Source organism: Nicotiana tomentosiformis, chromosome 8 (assembly GCF_000390325.3).
Source record: "Nicotiana tomentosiformis chromosome 8, ASM39032v3, whole genome shotgun sequence".
NCBI classification, from domain to species: domain Eukaryota; kingdom Viridiplantae; phylum Streptophyta; class Magnoliopsida; order Solanales; family Solanaceae; genus Nicotiana; species Nicotiana tomentosiformis.
Genome location: NC_090819.1, coordinates 4,717,428 through 4,740,972, shown reverse-complemented (window position 1 = coordinate 4,740,972; position 23,545 = coordinate 4,717,428). Strand labels below are relative to the sequence as shown.

Here is a 23,545-nt window from a genome sequence, read left to right as displayed (position 1 = left end):
GCCTCTCGAAGATAAGTATGGACGTCATCATACCGATCCACAAGACTCTACTAGATACTTGCTCATGACTTGTAGAACCTATGAACCTAGAGCTCTGATACCACCTTGTCACGACCCAAAATCCAACTAGTCGTGATGGCACCTAACCCAACTTGTTAGGTAAGCCAATTACCAACTATTTAATTACAATGACAATTATTTAAAATAAAATATCTAAAACCAATATATTTTTCCAAGAACTGGTAGTACAAATCATGAGCTTCTAAGAATAGAGTATACAAAGCGGAAATGAAATAAATATATAGTCTGTTTGAATAATACTTAACAGAGCTTTTATAAATATAAGGCTACCCTGAACAAGAGGCAGCTACAACAGGAACGCATGTATATCTTCAAATCCCGCAACCATCGAGCACAGCAACAACAACAACCAACATCTGCACAAAATGTGCAGAAGTGTAGTATCAGTACAACCGACCCCATGTACTGAGTAAGTAACAAACCCAGCCGTAGGTTGAAAGTAGTGATGAGCTTCTATCAAGGTCAGAGTCCAACTTCCATGACCAACAACAGTTTATAATAATATTAAACAAGTAATACCAGAAGTAACTCAAGAATAAATGCTCAGCTAAATCATGACTTCTGAAAATAGTTCTGCCTTTCAAGTACATCAATGAAAACCCGAATCGTATACCGAAGTTACCAAAAATATGAATAAGTTTGAAAACAGTAATATTTTTCCAAAATCCTTTCAATAATAAATAAAATATCTCATTTTCTTTCCCAGATAACCAGTGTAAACAAATGCATCACTATTCCCATCTGTCATCATGTGAGAGAAATCATGAATGATGTGATACCGTACAATATGAGGAAAACACATCTCTATGCATATATGTCATGTGTGCATGTCAATGTAATGTATCTCAGAGATTGCACTCATGTACTCACACTCTCAGAGTACTCAATCTCATTGTCTCGCATTCTCTCTCACTGTGCTCAGCACACTCAATCACTCAGCGCTATACAATACCTGTTGCGACGTGCAGCCCGATCCCTGTTTATAGTCGACTGCGCTCACTGGGGGTGTACAGACTCATGAGGGGCTCCTATAGCCCAAGCGCTATAAGCACGGATAACTCACGTGCTACACGGACAACTCACGTGCTGCACGGCCAACTCACGTGCAATCATAATATAAGGATTCGCACGGACAACTCACGTGTTGCACGGCCAACTCACGAGCAATAATAATATAAGAATCCGCACAGCCAACTCACATGCTATAATAATATATGGATCTACACGGCCAACTCACATGCAATAATAATATAAAGATCCGCACGGCCAACTCATGTGCTGCACGGCCAACTCAAGTTTGTCAAAAATGGCAAATGGATTGAATGCCTCTATTTTTATAACTTACAGATCTGTCCAGTCCGATCAGGGAGCTCGATCAGGGAGCTCGATCAGGGAGTCCGATCAGGGAGCTCGATCAGGGGAGCCTGATCAGGGAGCTCGATCTTGGGAGCTCGATCAGGGAGTTCGATCATGGGAGCTCGATCATGGGAGCTCGATCTTGGGAGCTCGATCAGGGAGTTCGATCATGGGAGCTCGATCATGGGAGCTCGATCAAGGAGTTCGATCAAGGGAGCTCGATCTTGGGCTCGATCACAGCCCATAATTTCTAATAGAAGAGAGAAATTGCAGCAGCTGTTTAAGTTCAATTTTTGATCCGTTAACCATCTGAAACTCACCCGAGGCCCTCGGGACCTCAACCAAATATACCAACAAGTTCTAAAATATCATACGAACTTAGTCGAACCTCTAAATCACATCAAACAATGGTAAAATCACGAATCATACCCCAATTCAAGCTTAATGAAACTAAGAATTTTTAACTTCTACATTCGATGTCGGAACTTATCAAATCAAGTCCGATTGACCTCAAATTCTGCACACAAGTCATAAATGACATAACCGAGCTGTGAAAATTTTTAGAACTGGATTCCGACCCCGATATCAAAAAGTCAACTCCCCGGTCAAACTTCCAAACTTTAAATTCTTATTTTAGCCATTTCAAGCCTAATTTCACTACGGACTTCCAAATAAAATTTCGATCACGCTCCTAAGTCCAAAATTATCATATGGAGCTGTTGGAATCATCAAAATTCTATTTTGGGGTCGTTTGCACATAATTCGACATCCGGTCACTATTTGAACTTAAACTTTTAATTTTTCATCAAAATTCCATATCTCGGGCTAGGGACCTCGGAATTTGATTATGGGTATACGCTCAAGTCCCAAATCACGATACGGATCTACCAGAACTGTCAAAACACTGATCCGAGTCCGTTTGCTCAAAATGTTGACCAAAGTCAACTTAGTTGAGTTTTAAAGCTCTAATTCATATTTTAATCCATTTTTCACATAAAAACTTTCCAAAAAAATTTACGGACTGCGCACGCAAGTCGAGGAATAATAAATAGTCTTTTTTGAGATTTTAGAACTTAGAATTAATTATTAAATTTAAAGATGACATTTTGGGTCATCATAGTTTCTGAATGTGAAATACATCTAAACACTGTTTCTGACTTGAAATATAACCTGTTAAATACATATGAATACAACCTGCCAATATCATATGAATACAATAGGTTGAATATATGTGAATACAATATGTTGATTACAGATGAATACAACTTGTACAATTCATATGAATGCAACCTGTTGAATACAAATAAATACAACTTGTTAAATACAGATGAATACAACCTATTGAATACAGATAAATACAACCTGTTGAATACAAATGAATACAATCTGTTGAATACAGATGAATACACCCTGATTTATTCATACGAATGCAACATGTTGTATCCATACAAACATAACATGTTGATTATAGATAAATTCTTATGCACAAAAACATTGAAACATCGACTGAATAGTTGAAATGATTATATATAAACATTGTGGATACAGTGAATAAAATGTAAACATGATTTTTTTCTTAACTAAACACCATCTTTACCAAAACACTATCCAAAATACAGTATTCACACAAAACTACCATCCAAAACTACATTCACCTAAAACTACTCTAACATTATCTTAACCGACGTATCCGAATCTGTGATTTGTCTAACAATCTTTGAGGGTGCTTCATTCTCGCTTATGGCATCAGCGTCTATCTTCCGCATAGCATAGTCCCAAAGGAGCGCACCATATCTTTGAGGAGTAAATTGGTATCAAATGTTGATTGTGGAACCAAACCAACAGTGCTTAGAAACTCCGCGTATGCAGCGACATGCAACCCACAATCCCTGAAAAAATAGATTGAAACAATGAAAAATAATTCTTATTATTAGATTTATAAATGATACAAGCAAGAGGATTGAATACATACATGCTCCCAGATTTTTGTTGAGGCAGATTTGAAATGAAAATAACATCAAAGGGATCAGTTTGTGCCTTGTCACTGTATGCTGAGTCATGAGACCAATCTATGCCTTGCTTATCTCTGTAAAAATCACTGATCGATAGATACAAAGGTACAAGCTTAGCTAGCTTATCTATCTCAGAAACCATATAGGCATCATGACCTGCCGATCTGTATGAGTCATACACTTTGATACATCTCTCCTTGAATGAGACAACTGCCAAGACAATGTCAACAGTATGCCACGGTACATTAGCTAGCAATCTGTAGCCCCTTATGTACTCACATACTACATCCTCTTCTTTGGCTACATTTGCATTACTATCTGTATCAGCATACCTGTCGAAGATTTCAGCGATTCTTGTCTTGAATATACAATCAACAGTTGTATACTTGAAGTTGGTTGTTTGGTTGTACTTGCCTTTCTTTCTCAAGTAGTAAAATATGACATCAATATGCTATATATAAAATTGAATACATAGCGTCAGTACATTGAATGAAATCAAGGAAAACAAACTGAATATAGGAACTGAATATAGAAGTATCAACTGCTGAAAATAAATTGAACTTACACAATTCTGTTAGATACATACTGATACATAATTTGCTAGCAAATAACAAACAGAAAACAAACTGAATATAAATTGGCATCACCTGTTAGGATACATAATGTTGAATACATTACAACAGGAATACATAACTCATTAATTATTTTAAATACACATAAATACAACTAAATACAATATGCAAAATGCACTGGAGTAAGAAATCAGTGATGGAAATAGTGTATATATATAAATACATCCACATACAACAATTATTCTTCATTGCAATGAGTACAAAACAATGAAGGCACCTTTGAAATACTTATGAATACATCTACATACAGTATGCAAAGGTCACTGTAATAAGTACAAAATACAGTGAGTGAACTTTTGTATTCAACTAAGCATATCTAAATACAAAAGACACTAGACTAAATAAGCACAAATCAGTGAAGCCAAAATTTGGATACATATAAATACATCTACATATAAATATGCAAAAGTCAGGGTAATAAGTATAAATAGGCAATTTTGACTACTTATGAATACACCAACATACATATAAATCACATCAACAAATAAGAAGAAGAAGAAGAAGCTATGTATCCACTATTGCACACATATAAATATAATAACATACAATAATAGAAATTCATTGAAGAAGATAATACTCAATGTATGAGGACTCAAATACATATTGATACATCAACAATTACCTTTTCGTCCCGTGTATCCGAGCTATTTCTTGCATCGACCTCCTTTCCCTTGACACATGAAGCATCATCCATAGGTTTTTTTCTCTTTTCCGCAACGGGAAGTGTTAATTCTGTGATGATCCAAAAATGTCATCTTTAAATTTAATAATTAATTCTATGTTCTAAGATCTCGAAAAGCACTATTTATTATTTCTCGACTTGCATGCACATTTCGTAAAATTTTCTGAAAAGTTTTTATGTGAAAAATGGATTAAAATATAAATTAGAGCTTTAAAACTCAACTGGGTTTACTTTGGTCAATATTTTGAGCAAACAAACTCGGATCAGTGTTTAGACAGTTTCGATAGGTCCGTATCGTGATTTGTGACTTGGGCGTATGCCCGGAATCAAATTTCGAGATCCCTAGCCCGAGATATGGAATTTTAATGAAAAATTAAAAGTTTAAGTTCAAATAGTGATCGGATATCGAATTATGTGCAAACGACCTCGGAATAGAATTTTGATGATTCTAACAGCTCCGTATGGTAATTTTGGACTTAGAAGCGTGATCGGAATTTTATTTGGAAGTCCATAGTGAAATTAGGCTTGAAATGGATAAAACAAGAATTTAAATTTGGAAGTTTGACCGTGGAGTTGAATTTTTGATACCGGAGTCGGAATCCAGTTCTGAAAATTTCCATAGCTCCGTTATGTTATTTATGATTTGTGGGCAAAATTTGAGATCAATCAGACTTGATTTGATAGGTTTCGACATCGAATATAGAAGTTGAAAATTTTAAGTTTCATTAAGCTTGAATTGGAGCATGATTCGTGATTTTAGCATCATTTTATGTGATTTGAGGTTTCAAATAAGTTCGTATGATGTTTTAGGACTTGTTGGTATATTTTGTTGAGATCTCGAGGGCCTCGGGTGAGTTTCGGATGGTTAACGGATCAAAAGATGGACTTAAAATGCTGCTGCAATTTTTCCTCTTCTGTTGGACAGTCTAGGCTGTGATCGAGCCCAGATATCGAGCCAGATATCGAGCCCAGGTATCGAGCCCATGTATCGAGCCCAGGATTGACGACGCTCAGGCTCGAGCTTGTGTATCGAAGCCATGATCGAAGGTCCAACTCGAGGGCCAGGATCGAAGGTCCAACTCGAGGGCCATGATCGAAGGCAAGGCTCGAGGGCCAGGATCGAGACCCAAGGCTGAGGGTCGCAATCAAAGTCTCAAGCTCGATGCCATGATTGAGGCTATGATCGAAGGACCAGGCTCGATGCCATAATCTAGGCCATGACGGAGGTCCAGGCTCGAGCCTGTGATCGAAGCCACGATCGAGGCCCCGTTCGAGGCCCAGTTCCGAAGGCTGTCTAGGCAGTTTTATAAAAAGAGGGCATTCGTTCCATTCGCCATTTTTAAGAAATTGGAGCTTGAGCAAAAGCGATTTTGGATAGATTTTCAAGGAAAAGATATTGGGGTAAGTGATTCTAATTTGGATTTGGTTTATAAACACAAATATATCATTGTTCTCATTATTTAATTAGTGTTTTGAGATTGAAATTTGGAAAATTTTTAGAAATCTCATAGAAACGAATTTTTGAGATTTCGGTATTGATTCGGAGTCAGATTTGAGTGAAACTGGTATGGTTGAACTTGTAATTGAATGGGTTGTCGGATTTCGTAACTTTCGCCGTATTCTGAGACGTGGGCCCCACGAACAAATTTTTAATTAATTTCGGAATTTTTATTTAAAATGTAGTATTTTCTTATAGAATTGATTCCTATAATTTTTTAGTGATTGTATCGAATTATTTTGGCTAGATTCGAGCCAGACAAAGTTGGATAATCGTGGAAAAGGCCTTCTAGTGGATTAAATTGAAGTAAGACGAGGTAAGTCTTTTGTCTAATCTTGTGAGAGGAAAATTACCTCATAGGTGATTAAAATTAAATAATTGTTGCTAATTGTGGGGGCTACGTACGTACGAGGTGACGAGAGTCCGTGCGTAGCTACTATTAATGCTAAAGTCCGGGTAGTTTAGGACTCAAAGCATGAATTACTTGTGTAAATTGTATTCCTTGTTTAATTAATATTACTTGATATATATATATATATAGTGAATTGTTAGCTAAAACTATTAAAGGATGGAAATCTCATATACTTGATTTTCTATTTAAATTAATTAATTGTTAAGAGAAATTGTTCTTCCTCGTGAATTTATCTTATAATAAATATACTCTCCTTCCGGAGGTACATAAGAAAATGTCCTCCTTTCTTGTGGAGCGGGCCGAACGCCTCGGCAGGATAGATGCATCTATGGATCGTGCCGCACGTCCCTCGGCAATGTACACGAAACTCTGGATTGGGCCGTACGACCTCGGCAGAAATCGTGCTTAATAATAATAATTACACGATACTTTGATAGTTTATTGCAGCTTGTGAAGCTAATTGATAAATTGGAAATTTTTGGAATTTAATGAATTATTATTCCTGCTTGCTAAGGAATTATTGTTATTCCTGTAAATGAGACTATTTGATAAATTTGGAAATTTATTGAAATTGAAAGAAATTTAATTATTTCTGCTGGTTAAATAAATTATTGATATATTCTGTGAATCATGCTGATCTAGATATTCTAGTTTTATTTCAATTAATACTATTGACCCATAGTAAATGTCAAAGTCGGCCATCTCGTCTCTACCACTTCGAGATTAGGCTTGATACTAACTGGGTACACGTTGTTTACGTACTCATACTACACTTGCTGCACTTTTTGTGTAGGACCTGAGGCAAGTACTAATGGGGGGCCTATCGTCTTACACCCACGTTATCCAGGGGCATAGTAGTGAGCTGCCTTTCTGAGTCGTTCTGCAGCTACCAGTGTCTCTCCTTGTATTTTTCATTCTGTCTATATTTATTTCAGACAATATTAGTGGTTTTGTATAATCTACTAGATGCGCATACACTTGTGACACCAGGTCTTTGCACACACATTGGTAGAATTTGATGTCTTATTATTTTTCTTGAATTTAAATTTTTTTTATCTATGTTTAATTTATTAGTTGGCTTGCCTAGCTATAGTGTTGGGCGCCATCATGACCTATAGGTGAAATTGGATCGTGACAACATGATATCAGAGCACTAGGTTCACGTAGGTCTCACAAGTTATGAGCAGACCTAATAGAGTCTTGCGGATCGGTACAGAGACGTCTGTACTCATCTTCGATAGGCTATAGGGTGTTAGGAAACTACCTTTCTTCATATTCCATCGTACAATTAATGTAATACTAAATATCCTTCTCTTACTCTCTCACATATGGTGAGAACGCGCTCTAATGAGGTTCCAGACCAGGAAAGAGCTACTCCCCCATTTGCTAGAGGTCGAGGCCCAGGGAGGGCTCCAGCCCGTGGTAGAGGGCGAGGACGTCCCAGGATTGTTCCAGTTATGCCGCTAGTGGGTCCAGCAGAGAATCTCATTATTGAAGAGCAGGGTGAGGTGCTTGTGGCAGAGCCAGCTCGGGTGGATTTCACACCTGCACCGGGATTTCAGGATGTCATGGGTCGTATGCTATGGTTCATGGATAATATGACTCAGGCCGATTTATTTCCGGCAGACCCAGCCACATCTCAGGCGGGCAGGGGAGCACAAACCCCTACCGTGCAGGCTCATGGACATGCAACTGCTGTATATTAGACCCAGGGTGCACTACCCGTGGGTGGAGCCCAGCTAGTGGCAGCAGCTACACCTGAGCCCAGGCCAGCTATAGCCGCCGATCCTCAGAAACTATTGGACATATGGACTAGACTACATCCTCCTGTCTTTGGGGATGAGCGACATGAGGATCCCCAGGATTTCATTGATCGATGTAAGGATAGACTATACAACATGAGGATATTGGAGTCTCATGGGGTAGACTTTGCTACTTTTCAGCTAGAGGGCAGAGCCCGTAGATGGTGGCAGTCTTATGTTCTTAGCAGACGAGCAGATTCTCCTCCCATGACTTGGGACAGGTTCACCTGTATTTTCCTGGACATGTATATTCCACCCTCTCAGAGGGAAGAATTGCGGTTTCAGTTTGAGCAGCTCCAGCAGGGTAAGATGTCAGTGACCGATTATAAGGCGAGGTTCTCTAAGTTATCTCTCCATGCACTTATGATACTCCCTACTGAGGCGGAGAGACTGCGGAGGTTTATTGCGGGTTTACATACTGGAATTCAGGCCACTATGGCTCGAGAGGTTGATATGGGTACTTCTTATGAGGTAGTCGTGGAGATAGCCTGCAGGATTGAGGGTGTACGTCAGCGGAGCCGAGAGCAGGTTACGAGAGATAAGCGGTTCAGGTATTCTGGAGAGTTCAGAGGTGCTCCGTCTAGGGGAAGAGGTCAGTTCGTGAGAGGGTCGTCCAGCAGGCCCTCATATCCAGCACCACCGCCTCCTCGAGGTACTCCAGTGCGACCCTATCTCAGTGCTATACCAGAGAGTTCTTATCGCCCACCAACTATTCAGGGTTCTTCTAGTGGGTATTCAGGTCACCAGGGCAAGACTTCTAGTCAGCAGCTTATCGCACCAGAAAGTTGTTACGAGTGCGGGGATCCCAGTCACATGCGGAGATTCTGCCCCAGACTGCGGGGTAGACCAGTGCAGCAGGGTCAGCAGCCTATGATTACCGCACCAGTTGCTCCACTAGTAGTCTGACCACCAAGAGGTGGAGGACAGGTAGGTAGGGGTCGTCCTAGAGGTGGAGGTCAGCCAGGCGGAGGCCAGCCAGTTGGCGCTCTAGCTCGATTCTATGCTTTTCCGGCCAGACCAGATGCAGAGGCCTCAGATGCCGTGATTGCAGGTATTATTTCTGTTTGCGGCAAAGATGCCTCAGTATTATTTGATCCAGGATCTACGTATTCATATGTGTCATCTCTATTTGCTCCATTACTGGGTGTTTCTTGTGAGTCCTTGAGTACTCATGTTTATGTGTCCACTCCTGTAGGCGATTCTGTTATTGTGAACCGGATCTACCGGTCTTGTATTATTACATTCTGTGATTATGAAACTAGAGCATATCTCATATTGCTCGGGATGACCGATTTTGAAATTATTCTAGGTATGGACTGGTTATCTCCATATCATGCTATTCTAGATTGTCATGTCAAAACTGTTACCTTGGCTATTCCATCTTTGCCCAGGCTGGAGTGGAAGGGTTCGATTGTTAGTTCATTTAATCAAGTTATTTCTTTTATAAAGGCTCAACACATGGTTGAGAAGGGTTGTTTGGCTTATCTAGCCTATGTTCGGGATACTACTGCAGAGACTCCGGCTATTGATTCAGTGCCTATAGTTCGGGAGTTCTCTGATGTATTTCCGTCAGATCTTCCAGGTATGCCACCTGATTGTGATATTGATTTCTGTATTGACTTGGCTTCAGATACCCAGCCTATATCTATCCCACTGTATCGCATGGCTTCAAAAGAATTGAAAGAATTGAAAGAACAGATTGAGGAGTTACTAGCCAAAGGGTTCGTCAGACCGAGTGTATCGCCTTGGGGTGCACCATTATTATTTATGAAGAAGAAGGATGGAACAATGTGGATGTGTATTGATTATCGTCAACCCAACAAAGTCACTATTAAGAAGAAATACCCGTTGTCGCATATTGATGATCTATTTGACCAGTTGCAGGGTGCTAGGGTATTCTCTAAGATCGACTTGAGGTCGGTGTACAATCAGTTGAAGATTCAGGATTCGGATGTTCCGAAGACTGCTTTTTGGACTAGATATGGTCATTATGAGTTTCTAGTGATGTCCTTCAATTTAACTAATGCCCCGACAACGTTTATGGATCTGATGAACAGGGTATTCAGGCCATATATTGATTTGTTTGTCATTGTCTTTATTGATGACATTTTGATCTACTCGCGCAGTAAGGAGGAGCATGAGCAGCATATGAGAGTAGTGCTTTAGACATTGCGGGAACAAAAGCTATATGCTAAGTTCTCTAAATGTGAGTTCTGGCTTGAGTCTATAGCATTGATGGGGCATATTGTATCGGGCGAGGGCATTAAAGTTGATCCCAAAAAGATTGAGGCAGTTCAAAATTGGCATCGTCCCACTTCGGCGACTGAGATCAGGAGTTTTCTAGGTTTAGCAGGTTATTATCGTCGGTTCGTGGAGGATTTTTCGTCTATTGCAGCACCTTTGACCAAATTAACCCAGAAGGGTGCTCCATTCCGATGGTCCGATGATTGTGAAGTGAACTTTCAGAAGCTCAAGACAGCATTGACTACAACACCAGTGTTAGTGTTGCCCTCCGGTTCGGGAATGTATACAGTGTATTGCAATGCTTCACGCGTTGGTTTGGGTTGTGTATTAATGCAGGAAGGGCGAGTTATTGTATATGTTTCACGTCAGTTGAAGCCCCACGAGCAAAATTATCCGGTACATGATCTGGAGTTAGCTGCGATTGTTCACGCTCTTAAGATTTGGAGGCATTATCTTTATGGGGTGTCTTGTGAAGTTTACACTGATCATCGCAGTTTTCAGCATTTGTTCAAGTAGAGGGACCTAAATTTGAGGCAGCGCAGATGACTGGAGTTACTGAAAGATTATGATATCACTAACCTATATCATCCGGGCAAAGAAAATGTAGTGGTAGACGCCTTGAGTAGAAAGGCGGAGAGTATGGGTAGTTTGGCTTTCATTACAGTAGAGGAGAGGCCATTAGCTTTGGATATTCAATCCTTGGCTAACCGACTTGTGAGATTGGACATTTTAGAGCCCAGCCGAGTTCTTGCATGTGTTGTAGCTCAGTCTTCACTAGTTGAGCAGATCAAGGCTCGCCAGTATGATGATCCACACTTAATGGTTCTTCGAGAAACGGTACTACGGGGTGGTGCCAAGGAAGTTACTATTGGAGCGGATGGTGTTTTGTGACTCCAGGATCGTCTATGTGTTCCTAATGTGGATGGACCGAGGAAAAATATCCTAGAGGAGGCACACAGTTCTCGGTATTCTATTCATCCAGGTGCTACGAAGATGTATCGTGATTTGAGGCAACATTATTGGTGGAGGTAAATGAAAAAGGACATAGTTGAGTATGTAGCTAGGTGTCTAAATTTTAGCAAGTTAAATATGAGCACCAGAGGCCAGGTAGCCTACTTCAGCAGATGACTATACCAGAGTGGAAATGGGAACGCATCACTATGGATTTTGTAGTTGGGTTGCCGCGGACCTTGCGGAAGTTTGATGCAATTTGGGTCATTGTTGACAGGCTGACCAAGTCGGTACATTTTATTCCTGTTGTGACTATGTATACTTCAGATAGGTTGGCCTAGATATATATCCAGGAGATAGTTCGGTTGCACGGTGTGACAATTTCTATCATATCGGATAGAGGCCCTCAGTTTACTTCACATTTCTAAAGAGCAATACAGAGTGAGTTGGGGACCCGTGTAGAGCTCAGCACAGCCTTTCATCCGCAAACCGACGGGCAGTCAGAGCGGATAATTCAGATTTTGAAGGATATGCTCAAGGCATGTGTGATTGACTTTGGAGGTCAGTGGGATCGTTTCTTGCCTTTGGCGGAGTTTGCTTATAATAACAGTTACCAATCCAGCATCGAGATGGCTCCATTTGAGGCTTTATATGGTCGGCGATGTCGTTCGCCCATCGGGTGGTTTGCGCCCGGTGAGGCTAAGTTATATGGTACTGATTTGGTGAAGGATGCCTTGGAAAAGGTAAAGTTGATTCAGGAGCGACTTCATACAGCACAGTCCAGACAGAAGAGTTACGCGGATCAGAAAGCGCATGATTTATCATTTATGGTAGGTGAAAAGGTTCTCTTGAAAGTTTCGCCGATGAAGGGAATCATGAGATTTGGGAAAAAGGGGAAATTGAGCCCAAGGTTTATAGGCCCATTTGAGGTGTTGAGACGAGTTGGGGAGGTTGCTTATGAGTTTGCATTGCCACCCAGTCTATCATGAGTTCATCCGGTTTTTCATGTATCTATGCTCCGGAAGTATCATGCCGACCTATCACATGTGTTAGACTTCAGCACAGTTCAACTAGATAATAGCTTGGGTTATGAAGAGGAGCTAGTTGCCATTTTTGATAAACAGGTTCGCCAGTTGAGGTCCAAGAGGATTTTTGCAGATAAAGTCCATTGGAGAGGCCAACCAGTCGAGGAAACAACTTGGGAAGCCGAGGAAAACATGCGAAGCAGATATCCACACTTCAGGTATAATTCTAAACTCGTTCGAGGACGAACGTTTTGTTTTAGAGGTGGAGAATGTGATGATCCAAAATGTTATTTTTAAATTTAATAATTAATTTTGTGTTTTAAGACCTTAAAAAGCACTAATTATCATTTCTCGACTTGCGTGCGCAGTCTGTAAAATTTTCTGAAAAGTTTTTATGTGAAAAATGGATTAAAATGTGAATTAGAGCTTTAAAACTCAACGAAGTTGACTTTGGTCAACATTTTGAGTAAACGGACTCGGATCAGTATTTTGATAGTTTCGGTAGGTCCGTATCGTAATTTGGGACTTGGGCGTATGCCCGGAATCAAATTCCGAGGTCCCTAGCCAGAGATATAGAATTTTAATGAAAAATTAAAAGTTTAAGTTCAAATAGTGACCGGATGTCGAATTATGTACAAACGACCCCGGAATAGAATTTTGATGATTCCAACAATTCCGTATGTTGATTTTGGACTTATGAGCGTAATCGGAATTTTATTTGGATGTCCATAGTAAAATTAGGCTTGAAATGGCTAAAATAGGAATTTAAAGTTTGGAAGTTTGACCGGGGAGTTGACTTTTTGATATCGGGGTTGGAATCCAGTTCTAAAAAATTTTACAGCTCTGTTATGTCATTTATGAATTGTGTGCAAAATTTGAGGTCAATCGGACTTGATTTGATAGGTTCCGGCATCGAATATAGAAGTTACAAATTCTTAGTTTCATTAAGCTTGAATTGGGGTATGATTCGTGGTTTTAGCGTTGTTTGATGTGATTTAGAGGTTCAACTAAGTTTGTATGATGTTTTAGGACTTGTTGATATATTTGTTTGAGGTCCCGAGGGCCTCGGGTGAGTTTCGGATGGTTAACGGATCGAAAATTGGACTTAAACAGCTGCTACAATTTTTCTCTTCTGCTAGAAATTCGGAGTTGTGATCGAGCCCAAGATCGAGCCCAAAATCGAGCTCCCAAGAGCTCCCAAGATCGAGCTCCCATGATCGAGTTCCCAAGATCGAGCTCCCATGATCGAGCTCCCGAGATCGAGCTCCCGAGATCGAGCTCACAAGATCGAGCTCCCATGATTGAGCTCCCATGATCGATCTCCCCTGATCGATCTCCCCAGATCGAGCTCCCTGATCGTACTGGACAGATCTGTAAGTTATAAAAACAGAGGCATTCGTCCCATTTGCCATTTTTGACAAACTTGAGCTTGAGCATAGGCGAATTTTGACAGATTTTCAAGGAAAGACATTTGGGGTAAGTGATTCCAACTCGGATTTGGTCTATATACACAAATATATCATTGTTTTCACCATTTAATTAGTGTTTTGAGATTGAAATTTGGAAAATTTTAGAAATCTCATAAAAACAAAATTTTGAGATTTCGGTATCGATTCGGAGTCGGATTTGAGTGAAACTGGTATGGTTGGACTCGTAATTGAATGAGTTATCGGATTTCATAACTTTTGCCGGATTCCGAGAAGTGGGTCCCACGAACGAATATTTAATTTATTTCGAGATTTTTATTAAAAATGTAGTATTTTTTAGTGAATTGATTCCTATAATTTTTTAGTGATTGTATCGAATATTTTTGGCTAGATTCGAGCCAGACATAGTTGGATAATCGTGGAAAAGGCCTTCTAGTGGATTAAATTGGAGCAAGACGAGGTAAGTCTCTTGTCTAATCTTATGAGGGGGAAATTACCTCATAGGTGATTAAAATTAAATAATTGTTGCTAATTGTGGGGGCTACGTATGCACGAGGTGACGAGAGTCCGTGCGTAGCTACTATTAATGCTAAAGTCCAGGTAGTTTAGGACTCAAAGCATGAATTACTTGTGTAAATTGTATTCCTTGTTTAATATATATATATATTGTGAATTGTTAGCTAAAAATATTAAAGGATGGAAATCTCATATACTTGATTTTCTATTTAAATTAATTAATTGTTAAGAGAAATTGTTCTTCCTCGTGAATTTATCTTATAATAAATATACTCTCCTTCCGGAGGTACATAAGAAAATGTCCTCCTTTCTTGTGGAGCGGGCCGAACGCCTCGGCAGGATAGATGCATTTATGGATCGTGCCGCACGTCCCTCGGCAGTGTACACGAAACTCTGAATCGGGCCGTACGATCTCGGCAGAAATCGTGCTTAATAATAATAATTACACGATACTTTGATAGTTTATTGCAGCTTGTGAAGCTAATTGATAAATTGGAAATCTTTGGAATTTAATGAATTATTATTCCTGCTTGCTAAGGAATTATTGTTATTCCTGTAAATGAGACTATTTGATAAATTTAAAAATTTATTGAAATTGAAAGAAATTTAATTATTTCTGCTGGTTAAATAAATTATTGATATATTCTGTGAATCATGCTGATCTAGATATTCTAGTTTTATTTCAATTATTACTATTGACCCATAGTGAGTGTCAAAGTCGGCCATCTCGTCTCTACCACTTCGAGATTAGGCTTGATACTAACTGGGTACACGTTGTTTACGTACTCATACTACACTTGCTGCACTTTTTGTGAAGGACCTGAGGCAAGTACTAGTGGGTGACCTATCGTCTTACACCCACGTTATCCAGGGGCATAGTGGTGAGCTGCCTTTCTGAGCCGTTCTGCAGCTACCAGTGTCTCTCCTTGTATTTTTCATTCTGTCTATTTTTATTTCAAACAATATTAGTGGTTTTGTATAATCTACTAGATGCTCATACACTTGTGACACCAGGTCTTGGTACACACATTGGTAGAATTTGGTGTCTTATTATTTTTCTTGGATTTAAATTTTTTTATATATATGTTTAATTTATTAGTTGGCTTGCCTAGCTATAGTGTTGGGCGCCATCACGACCTACAGGTGAAATTGGGTCGTGACAGATTCTTTTGAAGATTTCTCAACTTGGGCTTCTTTCAATTTGTCATTGTGTATTTTAGTTCTCCTCTCTGCAGCTGTATTTGCTGCTGAACCTGCAAATTCCAATTCCGCTCGAGTGATTTGCAAAGAGAAAAAGGGCCCATTGAAATTGAGTGCTTTGGTGGGTATACCTCTGGTAATCCTCTCGTGGGATGTTGAATCAGACATTGGAGAGAAAATCTCAAGTCTGTTGAATACAATAACAATGGTTATTGTTTATAAAAAAATTAGTAGATATAAACAAAATAAACAAAATACAAGCGAAATTCTAACAAGTTAAATACTTACCACAACTATTTGTAGCAAAAAAAAGAGAGAGTTGAGAGAGACAATGCTGATGGCGTGTATGAAATTAGCGTGGTGACTGAGACTGGGGAAGACCTAGACGATGTGGGTGAGAGGGAATTTCAGTTGCAGAATCGTGTTTTCTGGGGAAGATAATGGCGTGTATCAAATTAGAGAGAGGGAGAACGTGGAGAGAGAACTTCCCATCAAATACGGTAAATTATGTGAGAAAAATCTGAAAAAGGAGAGAGAAAAATAATAATTAGCGTATATAGTGGCTTAAGGGTAGGAGTTAACCATAAATAGATATTTTGCTATAAACATTAAAAGGTAGTTATAGAATATAATTTTTTAAAATGGTATTTATTTAAAATAAATAAGGTGTTAAGCTTTGCTATAGGAGGTAAAAATTCCTAAATTGAAACCATAAATATAACACAATTTCAAAATCAAAAAAATAAAAAATAGTTTAACATAGGTCAAATTCCAACATAATAAAAATAAGTTCTAATACAACTTAAGATTAGAAAACATAATAGGTTTATAGCCTCATTCAACAACGAAATTCTACTTTAATGACATCACTCATTATATGCCAAGTTTGTTAATAACTCATTATTTCTAATATTAAGAGGTGTAGTTTCAAAAACTAGAATAATAACGTAGTTACACTAAATGAAGAAAATAAAACATATAAGAAATAAAATATACGAGCAATTACATGGAATCACAAGAAGTAAAGGTAGAGAAATAAAAGATAAATTATGTACAAAGAAAAATATATTTAAAAATTTAAAAAGAAATTAAAAGTAAAAACAAAATATAAAATAAAATAAAAAGAAATTAAAATAATGAAAATAAAAAGTTATAAAGAAAATAAATTAAAATAAATACAAAAAGAAAGAAATTAAAAAATAACCTTGTAATTAGTAATTACCACTAAGTCTCGCCTCCCACTTGAGAATTAGAAAGTGTAATTACACCCAGTTCCACGTTGACCAAGTAATTACTTGGCCATATAAACATGTCAAACTGTGTAATTATACTCAATTACACCCCGAATCCAATTCCTAGTGGCTTTCCAAATAAGCTCCAAGTGTCATTACGAATTGAGACTACTCTAGAAGACACAGTTCGTAGCTTGTCCTTTTCAAACAACTGCACTTACATGGCTAAAACTTCAATAAGCAAAGCAAGATTGATGTTTTAAACCCATTCTCACACACAACAATTTAAATGCTTTTCAGTTCACAAGTCAAACAAAGCCTCTGCAAAGTTTCCGTTAATTAAAGGTACTACTACTTCATAACATATTTTACAAATTCAAGTAGGAACGAACAACTAACTACATTTAGCCTCGGGGCAGCTTTCATCATATGGTGGCTCCTATTTGGATGTGAGATAAGCTTCTTGTTGAAATTCTCCCTTGAAATGGCTATCTAGCCTCCTTTCTAGTCTCCATAATCTTCGAGGTTATTGACACGTTCACATTCATCTATCCATTCGCTATATCTGCCCCATAGAATTCAGATTAGTTACTAAAGATGATAATGGAGAAAAAAGTTTTTAAAATAGTCGACAATTTAGATCATAGCAGACTAATGTTTCAACATATTTACATGTCTATAGGCTCAGTCAAAGCTGCCCAAAAAAAAACAATTGTCAGATGAAAAAATGCAAGAAAAACAAAGTTGAGACTTGAGAGCCATTGAACACCATCTCAAGAGATCATACATTCTGAAAAAAAATATCCTAATGCAAGATACAAAAACAAAAACCAAAAAAATGCACAGGACTGTACACTGCTCTGTAAGTGTACTCATTACCAATTCAAGCAAAAGAGACTAGCTATTCTAAGTTGAGCCACCAGTGCCCCAAAAGTATTTTAGGAAGATAAAAGCACTATATGAAACTAACCTGTCACAGTGGTACTAAAGCTTTCCTGGCAAATCCTGCATATGGCCTCACCAATCATGTTCTTCACATCACTGAAACAAATAACAGTATTTACATCATAAGAACTAGGCAAAACTGATGCAACGGGTGCAAACGGAAACGATTACAAAATACGTAACACAAGCAGTAAAACAACAATGACACCAGTAAAATAACAATGAAAGCAGTAATGAGTAATGGCACGGTGAAGTAAAGAAGATTGATACGTGACAATTGGCATAAAAAGAATAGCTCCAAGCAATTTTAACTACAACAAGAAGTACTAGAAGTTCAATATATCTTCTACTGACACATAAATCTTGGAAACACAACACCAATTTAAGCTCTCCATCGTTATCACCCAACTGAGCCAGGAAACAGGAAACAGAGATCTTTCTCAGGACAAATATTTTCAGCCTATCAAGTCTCATTGTAACCTCATTGTCCCTCCTTATCCAGATGTTAAGTTTCTAATTTCAGAAATCCTACACTCAAGTTTTTAGGTTAAACTACATACAGGATGGTGTGAGGTACTTTCAATAAATTCCATCTGAATGGTATAGTTACCCTCCATTTGTTTTTACCTGTAAAATTAACACATCTAGTCTACAATTAAGGGACAGGAGATGGCAGCAAAGAGCTTTAGCATCGAGTAATAAAAATATAAGGTTTCAAAATGGATAGTGACCAGACATACAACATCAAAGCAACATGTGTAAGATTAAAAATTGATGAAGGAGCACTCACATGTGACATGCGACATTCTACACTGCTTCCATGATTGCAAAAAGGACAACTGAAGACACTGTCAAGTTTGTCCATTCTCTTCTTTGGTGCTGGCTTTGCTCTTGACTTCCTCTTGCCCATTTTTCAACCAAATTTCACCCGACAATAGGTATATAATTAATGATCCTAGATCAGAAGATACAAAAGTTGACTTCAAGATATGGCAGAACGAGAAATACAAACAGAAGAAAAGTTAATTCAAATTTTTAATGACAACAGGATACAACATTGACAAGGCACATAGTGTCAGGACCCAATTTCACCTATAGGTCGTGATGGCGCCCAACACTACAGCTAGACAAGCCAACTTAATAAATTAATCATTCATTAACAAAATTTAAAACCAAGAAAAATAACAAAACCCAAATTCTACCAATATGTGTGCCAAGACCTGGTGTCACAAGTGTATGAGCATCTAATAGATTATACAAATCCCCAAATACTGTCTGAAATAAAAATAGACAACAACAACAACAACAATCCAGTATAATCCCACTAGTGGGGTCTGGGGAGGGTAGTGTGTACGCAGACCTTACCCCTACCCTGGGATAGAGAGGCTGTTTCCAATACACCCTCGGCATCCTTCCCTCCAAGAACTCCCCACCTTGCTCTTGGGGTGACTCGAACTCACAACCTCTTGGTTGGAAGTGGAGGGTGCTTACCATCAGAGCAACCCACCTGAAATAAAAATAGACAGAATGAAAAATACAAAGAGAGACACTAGTAGCTGCAGAACGGATCAGAGAAACAGCTCACCACTAAGCCCCTGGATAACGTGGGTGTAAGACGATAGGTCCCCCACTAATACTTGCCTCAGTTCCTGCACAAAAAGTGCAGCAAGTGTAGTATGAGTACGTAAACAACGTGTACCCAGTAAATATCAAGCCTAATCTCGAAGTGGTAGAGACTAGATGGCCGACTTTGACACTCACTATGGGTCAATAATAATAATTGAATTACAATTAGGATATTTAAATCAGCATAATTTACAGAATTTAAAATAATTTATTAAATCAGCGGAAATAATCAAATTCCTTCAATTCAAATAATTTTCAATTTATCAATTAAATATCATTTACAGGAACAACAACTAATTCTTTAACAAGCAAGAATAATAATTCATTAAATTCCAAGGATTTTTCAATTTATCAATTAGCTTCGCAAGCTGAAATAAATTATTAAAGTATCGTGTAATTATTATTATTATTAAGCACGATTTCTGCCGAGGACGTACGGCCCGATCTAGAGTGTCGTGTACACCGTTGAGGGACGTGCGACGCGATCCATAGATGCATATATCCTGCCGAGGCGTTCGGCCCGCACCACAAGAAAGGAGGACATTTTCTTATGTACCTCCGGAAGGAGAGTATATTTATTATAAGATAAATTCGGGAGGAAGAACAATTTCTCTTAACAATTAATTAATTTAAACAAAAAATCAAGTATATGAGATTTTCATCCTTTAATATTTTTATCTAACAATTCACAATATATGTATATATCAAATAATATTAATTAAACAAAGAATACAATTTATACAAGTAATTCATGCTTTGAGTCCTAAACTACCCGGACTTTAGCATTAATAGTAGCTACGCACGGACTCTCGTCACCTCGTACGTACGTAGCCCCCGCAATTAGCAACAATTATTTAATTTAAATCACCTATGAGGTAATTTCCCCCTCACAAGATTAGACAAGAGACTTACATCGTCTTGCTCCAATTTAATCCACTATAAGGCCTTTTCCACGATTATCCAACTCTGTCTGGCTCGAATCTAGCCAAAAATAATCATTACAATCACTAAAAATTATAGGAATCAATTCTATAAGAAAATACTACATTTATCTCGGAATCCGGCAAAAGTTACAAAATATGAACACCCACTAAACCACGAGTCTACCCATACCAAAATCACTAAATTCGACAACAATTCAGCCCTCAAATCCTCAAATCTATCCAAGAGGGTTTTCAAACTTTTCCAATTCAACTCACCAATTAAATGATAAAAATAGTGATGGATTCGGATAATTTAACCAATATTGAGTTAAGAACACTTACCCCGTTGTTTTCTCTGAAAATCTCCCAAAAATCGCCTAAATCCGAGCTCCAAATCGTTAAAAATGGAAAAGTCCCATTTTCAGAACTTAAACTCTCTGCCCAGTGATTTCTTCTACGCGATCGCTAACTTCCTCACGCGATCGCGTAGCACAAATTTTCTGCCCAAACATTAACCCTATGCGATCGCATCAAGTCCCACGCGATCGCGATGCACCAGGTTCTGACTATACGCGATCGCATCCAATGACACGCGATCGCGATACACACACTGGCCAATCCTACGCGATCGCGGACGTATCCACGCGATCGCAGTGAACAAATTTCCAGCTGCCTAAATTAACCCTACGCGATCGCAACCCCATTCACGCGATCGCGTATAACAAATCCACCTCTGCCTAAATTACTCTACGCGATCGCAGACCAACTTACGCGATCGCGTATAAGGATACCATAAGAAAATACCAGCAGCTATTAGCAGTGTTCCAAAGGCCAAAAGTGATTCGCTAGTCGTCCGAAATTCACCCGAGCCCCTCAGGACCTCAACCAATTATACCAACAAGTCCCAAAATATCATACGAACTTAGTCGAACCCTCAAATCACACCAAACAACGCTAAAACCACGAATCATCCCTCAATTCAAGCTTAATGAAACTTAAGATTTCCAACTTCTATATTATGTACCGAAACCTATCAATTCAAGTCCGATTGACCTCAAATTTTGCACACAAGTCATAAATGACATAACAGAGCTATGAAAATTTTCAGAACTGGATTCCGACTCCGATATCAAAAAATCAACTCCCCGGTCAAACTTCCAAACTTAAATTCCTATTTTAGTCATTTCAAGCCTAATTTAACTACGGACTTCCAAATAAAATTCCAAACACGCTCCTAAGTCCAAAATCACCATACAGAGCTGTTGGAATCGTCAAAATTCTATTCCAAGGTCGTTTTCTCAAAATGTTGACCGAAGTCAAATTTAGCACTTTAAGGCCAACTTAAGGAACCAAGTGTTCCGGTTTCAACCCAAATACTTCCAAATCCCGAACCAACCATCCCCGCAAGTCATAATCATTAAAAGCACATACAGAAAATTTTATTTTAGGGAACGGGGTTCTAAAAGTTAAAATGACCGGATGGGTCATTACGCATAGCACCAATAAAATTGGGACTTTCACCACTAAGTGCAATTAACAGTAAACAGACACAATTATGCGAGAAGACAAAATTGAAAAAGTATTAGTTAAGTGAAATATGTGAAGTAAAAGGTTGTCAATCTGATCATTCAAAATTGTCTAAATTTCTAATTCAAATGTGAAAATGCAGTTCAAGTTTCTAATTCAGATCTAGTGGCTATTTTCTTATAATAACTTCCAATTTTTTAATCCTAATTAATAGCATATTCTTCTATAATTATATATTACATCCTTCTTCTTCTTACCTCCTCCTCAATAAGCTGATAATTTTCATAGGTATTACTTCGCTCATAATCCTTAATGTCTTCTATATGTAGAAGTTTCATCAAAATTTATTTCGTTAACTCATCTTCTTCTACACAAATATGTTGAGTTTGAGAGGTTTAAACTCAATTTTTTATAGTTCAATTGCTTGCTTGATATTCTTCTCTATCTCTACTTCCTTGTTTGTTTCCTAAGATATCAAAAATGCCATATTTCTGGATATATTTATTGTAATCAGGAAAAATAAAAAAACTAACTTAAATCGAAACCGTATGAATGCTAAATTGGGAATATTGCAGAACAAAACAGAGTTTTCCTCCTCAATATATATAACTTTGCCGACTCTAAAAAACCATATATCAAACAAGGCAGAAATTGAATGAGAACAGATACAGGTAATTGAACTGATAGAAGAATTCATAAAAAACTAAAAACCAAAAAAAAAAAAAAACAGTTTATCGTAGCGCTATAGAACAACTAAAAGACCCTAAAAACGATCAAATAAGAAAATATATTTTCAGGAAAAATTACACTACAAAAACCAAAACCTAGAGCAATCAAAAACCCCAGACAAAGGAGAATGGAAGGAGAGAGAACAGAACAATAAAGATGTGAACAATACCTGCAAAATCGTAATTGCGCCTCCTTCCCAGAGGTTTTTCTGAGAAAAGGAGAGGGAAATTTTTGGGGTGAAGGGTATTTATAGGCAGCGGAAAGAAGAAGATTCTAGTAATTGGGCCAATATTTCAGAAAGCCCATTATATGGACTTGGGCTAAACTTGCAGTCTGATATCCATATAGAAGTTAAAGCCCAAATATGAAATTTCTATTTTTAGTCACTCCCAAAAATAATACTAGCAAACAAAATATACTATAATTTTTGTATGTATCTATATATCTATATCTATACTATATTAAAAGCACGAAGGCCCTTAGCGAAATTTTGTTCGCCTTTTTTACCCCTTTAAAATAGAGTTCACATTAAATAAAATAGTCATTTGACTTGAAATCAACTAAAAATTAGATTATTAGATATTTCCTTATTTGAATTATTTAATTTAAGATGTCCTAATATATTTAGAACTTTTGAAGTTTACTAAAATTATCCGACTTCGACCTTTTCTACATCTTTTTAACAAAGAAAATCGTATCTTGGACTAAACTAATAGTTAGGCATT

The 23,545-nt window shown here is 38.0% G+C and overlaps 1 protein-coding gene across 4 annotated transcripts; it reads right to left on the bottom strand.

Moving 5' to 3' along the window:
• Positions 1-13,437: 13,437 nt before the first annotated feature.
• Positions 13,438-23,085, bottom strand: LOC104088826 (transcription elongation factor 1 homolog). 4 transcript variants are annotated; one of them, XM_070181987.1, is made up of 6 exons: positions 22,990-23,085; positions 18,813-18,995; positions 18,041-18,111; positions 17,743-17,764; positions 17,574-17,635; positions 13,438-13,450 (listed from the first exon to the last, which is right to left on the bottom strand). In XM_070181987.1, exons 2-5 carry the CDS (start codon positions 18,923-18,925, stop codon positions 17,575-17,577), a joined length of 267 nt encoding a protein of 88 aa, XP_070038088.1. In that variant the 5' UTR covers positions 18,926-18,995; positions 22,990-23,085; the 3' UTR covers positions 13,438-13,450; position 17,574. The 4 variants fall into 4 exon arrangements, with proteins under 4 accessions (XP_070038088.1, XP_070038087.1, XP_070038089.1 ...); XM_070181986.1 differs by lacking the exon at positions 13,438-13,450 and adding an exon at positions 19,601-19,664 and having other exon boundaries at positions 17,379-17,635; positions 18,813-18,970; positions 22,990-23,006; XM_070181988.1 differs by lacking the exons at positions 13,438-13,450; positions 22,990-23,085 and adding exons at positions 19,381-19,522; positions 19,601-19,664 and having other exon boundaries at positions 17,379-17,635; positions 18,813-18,970.
• Between the last annotated feature and the right edge of the window lie 460 nt (positions 23,086-23,545).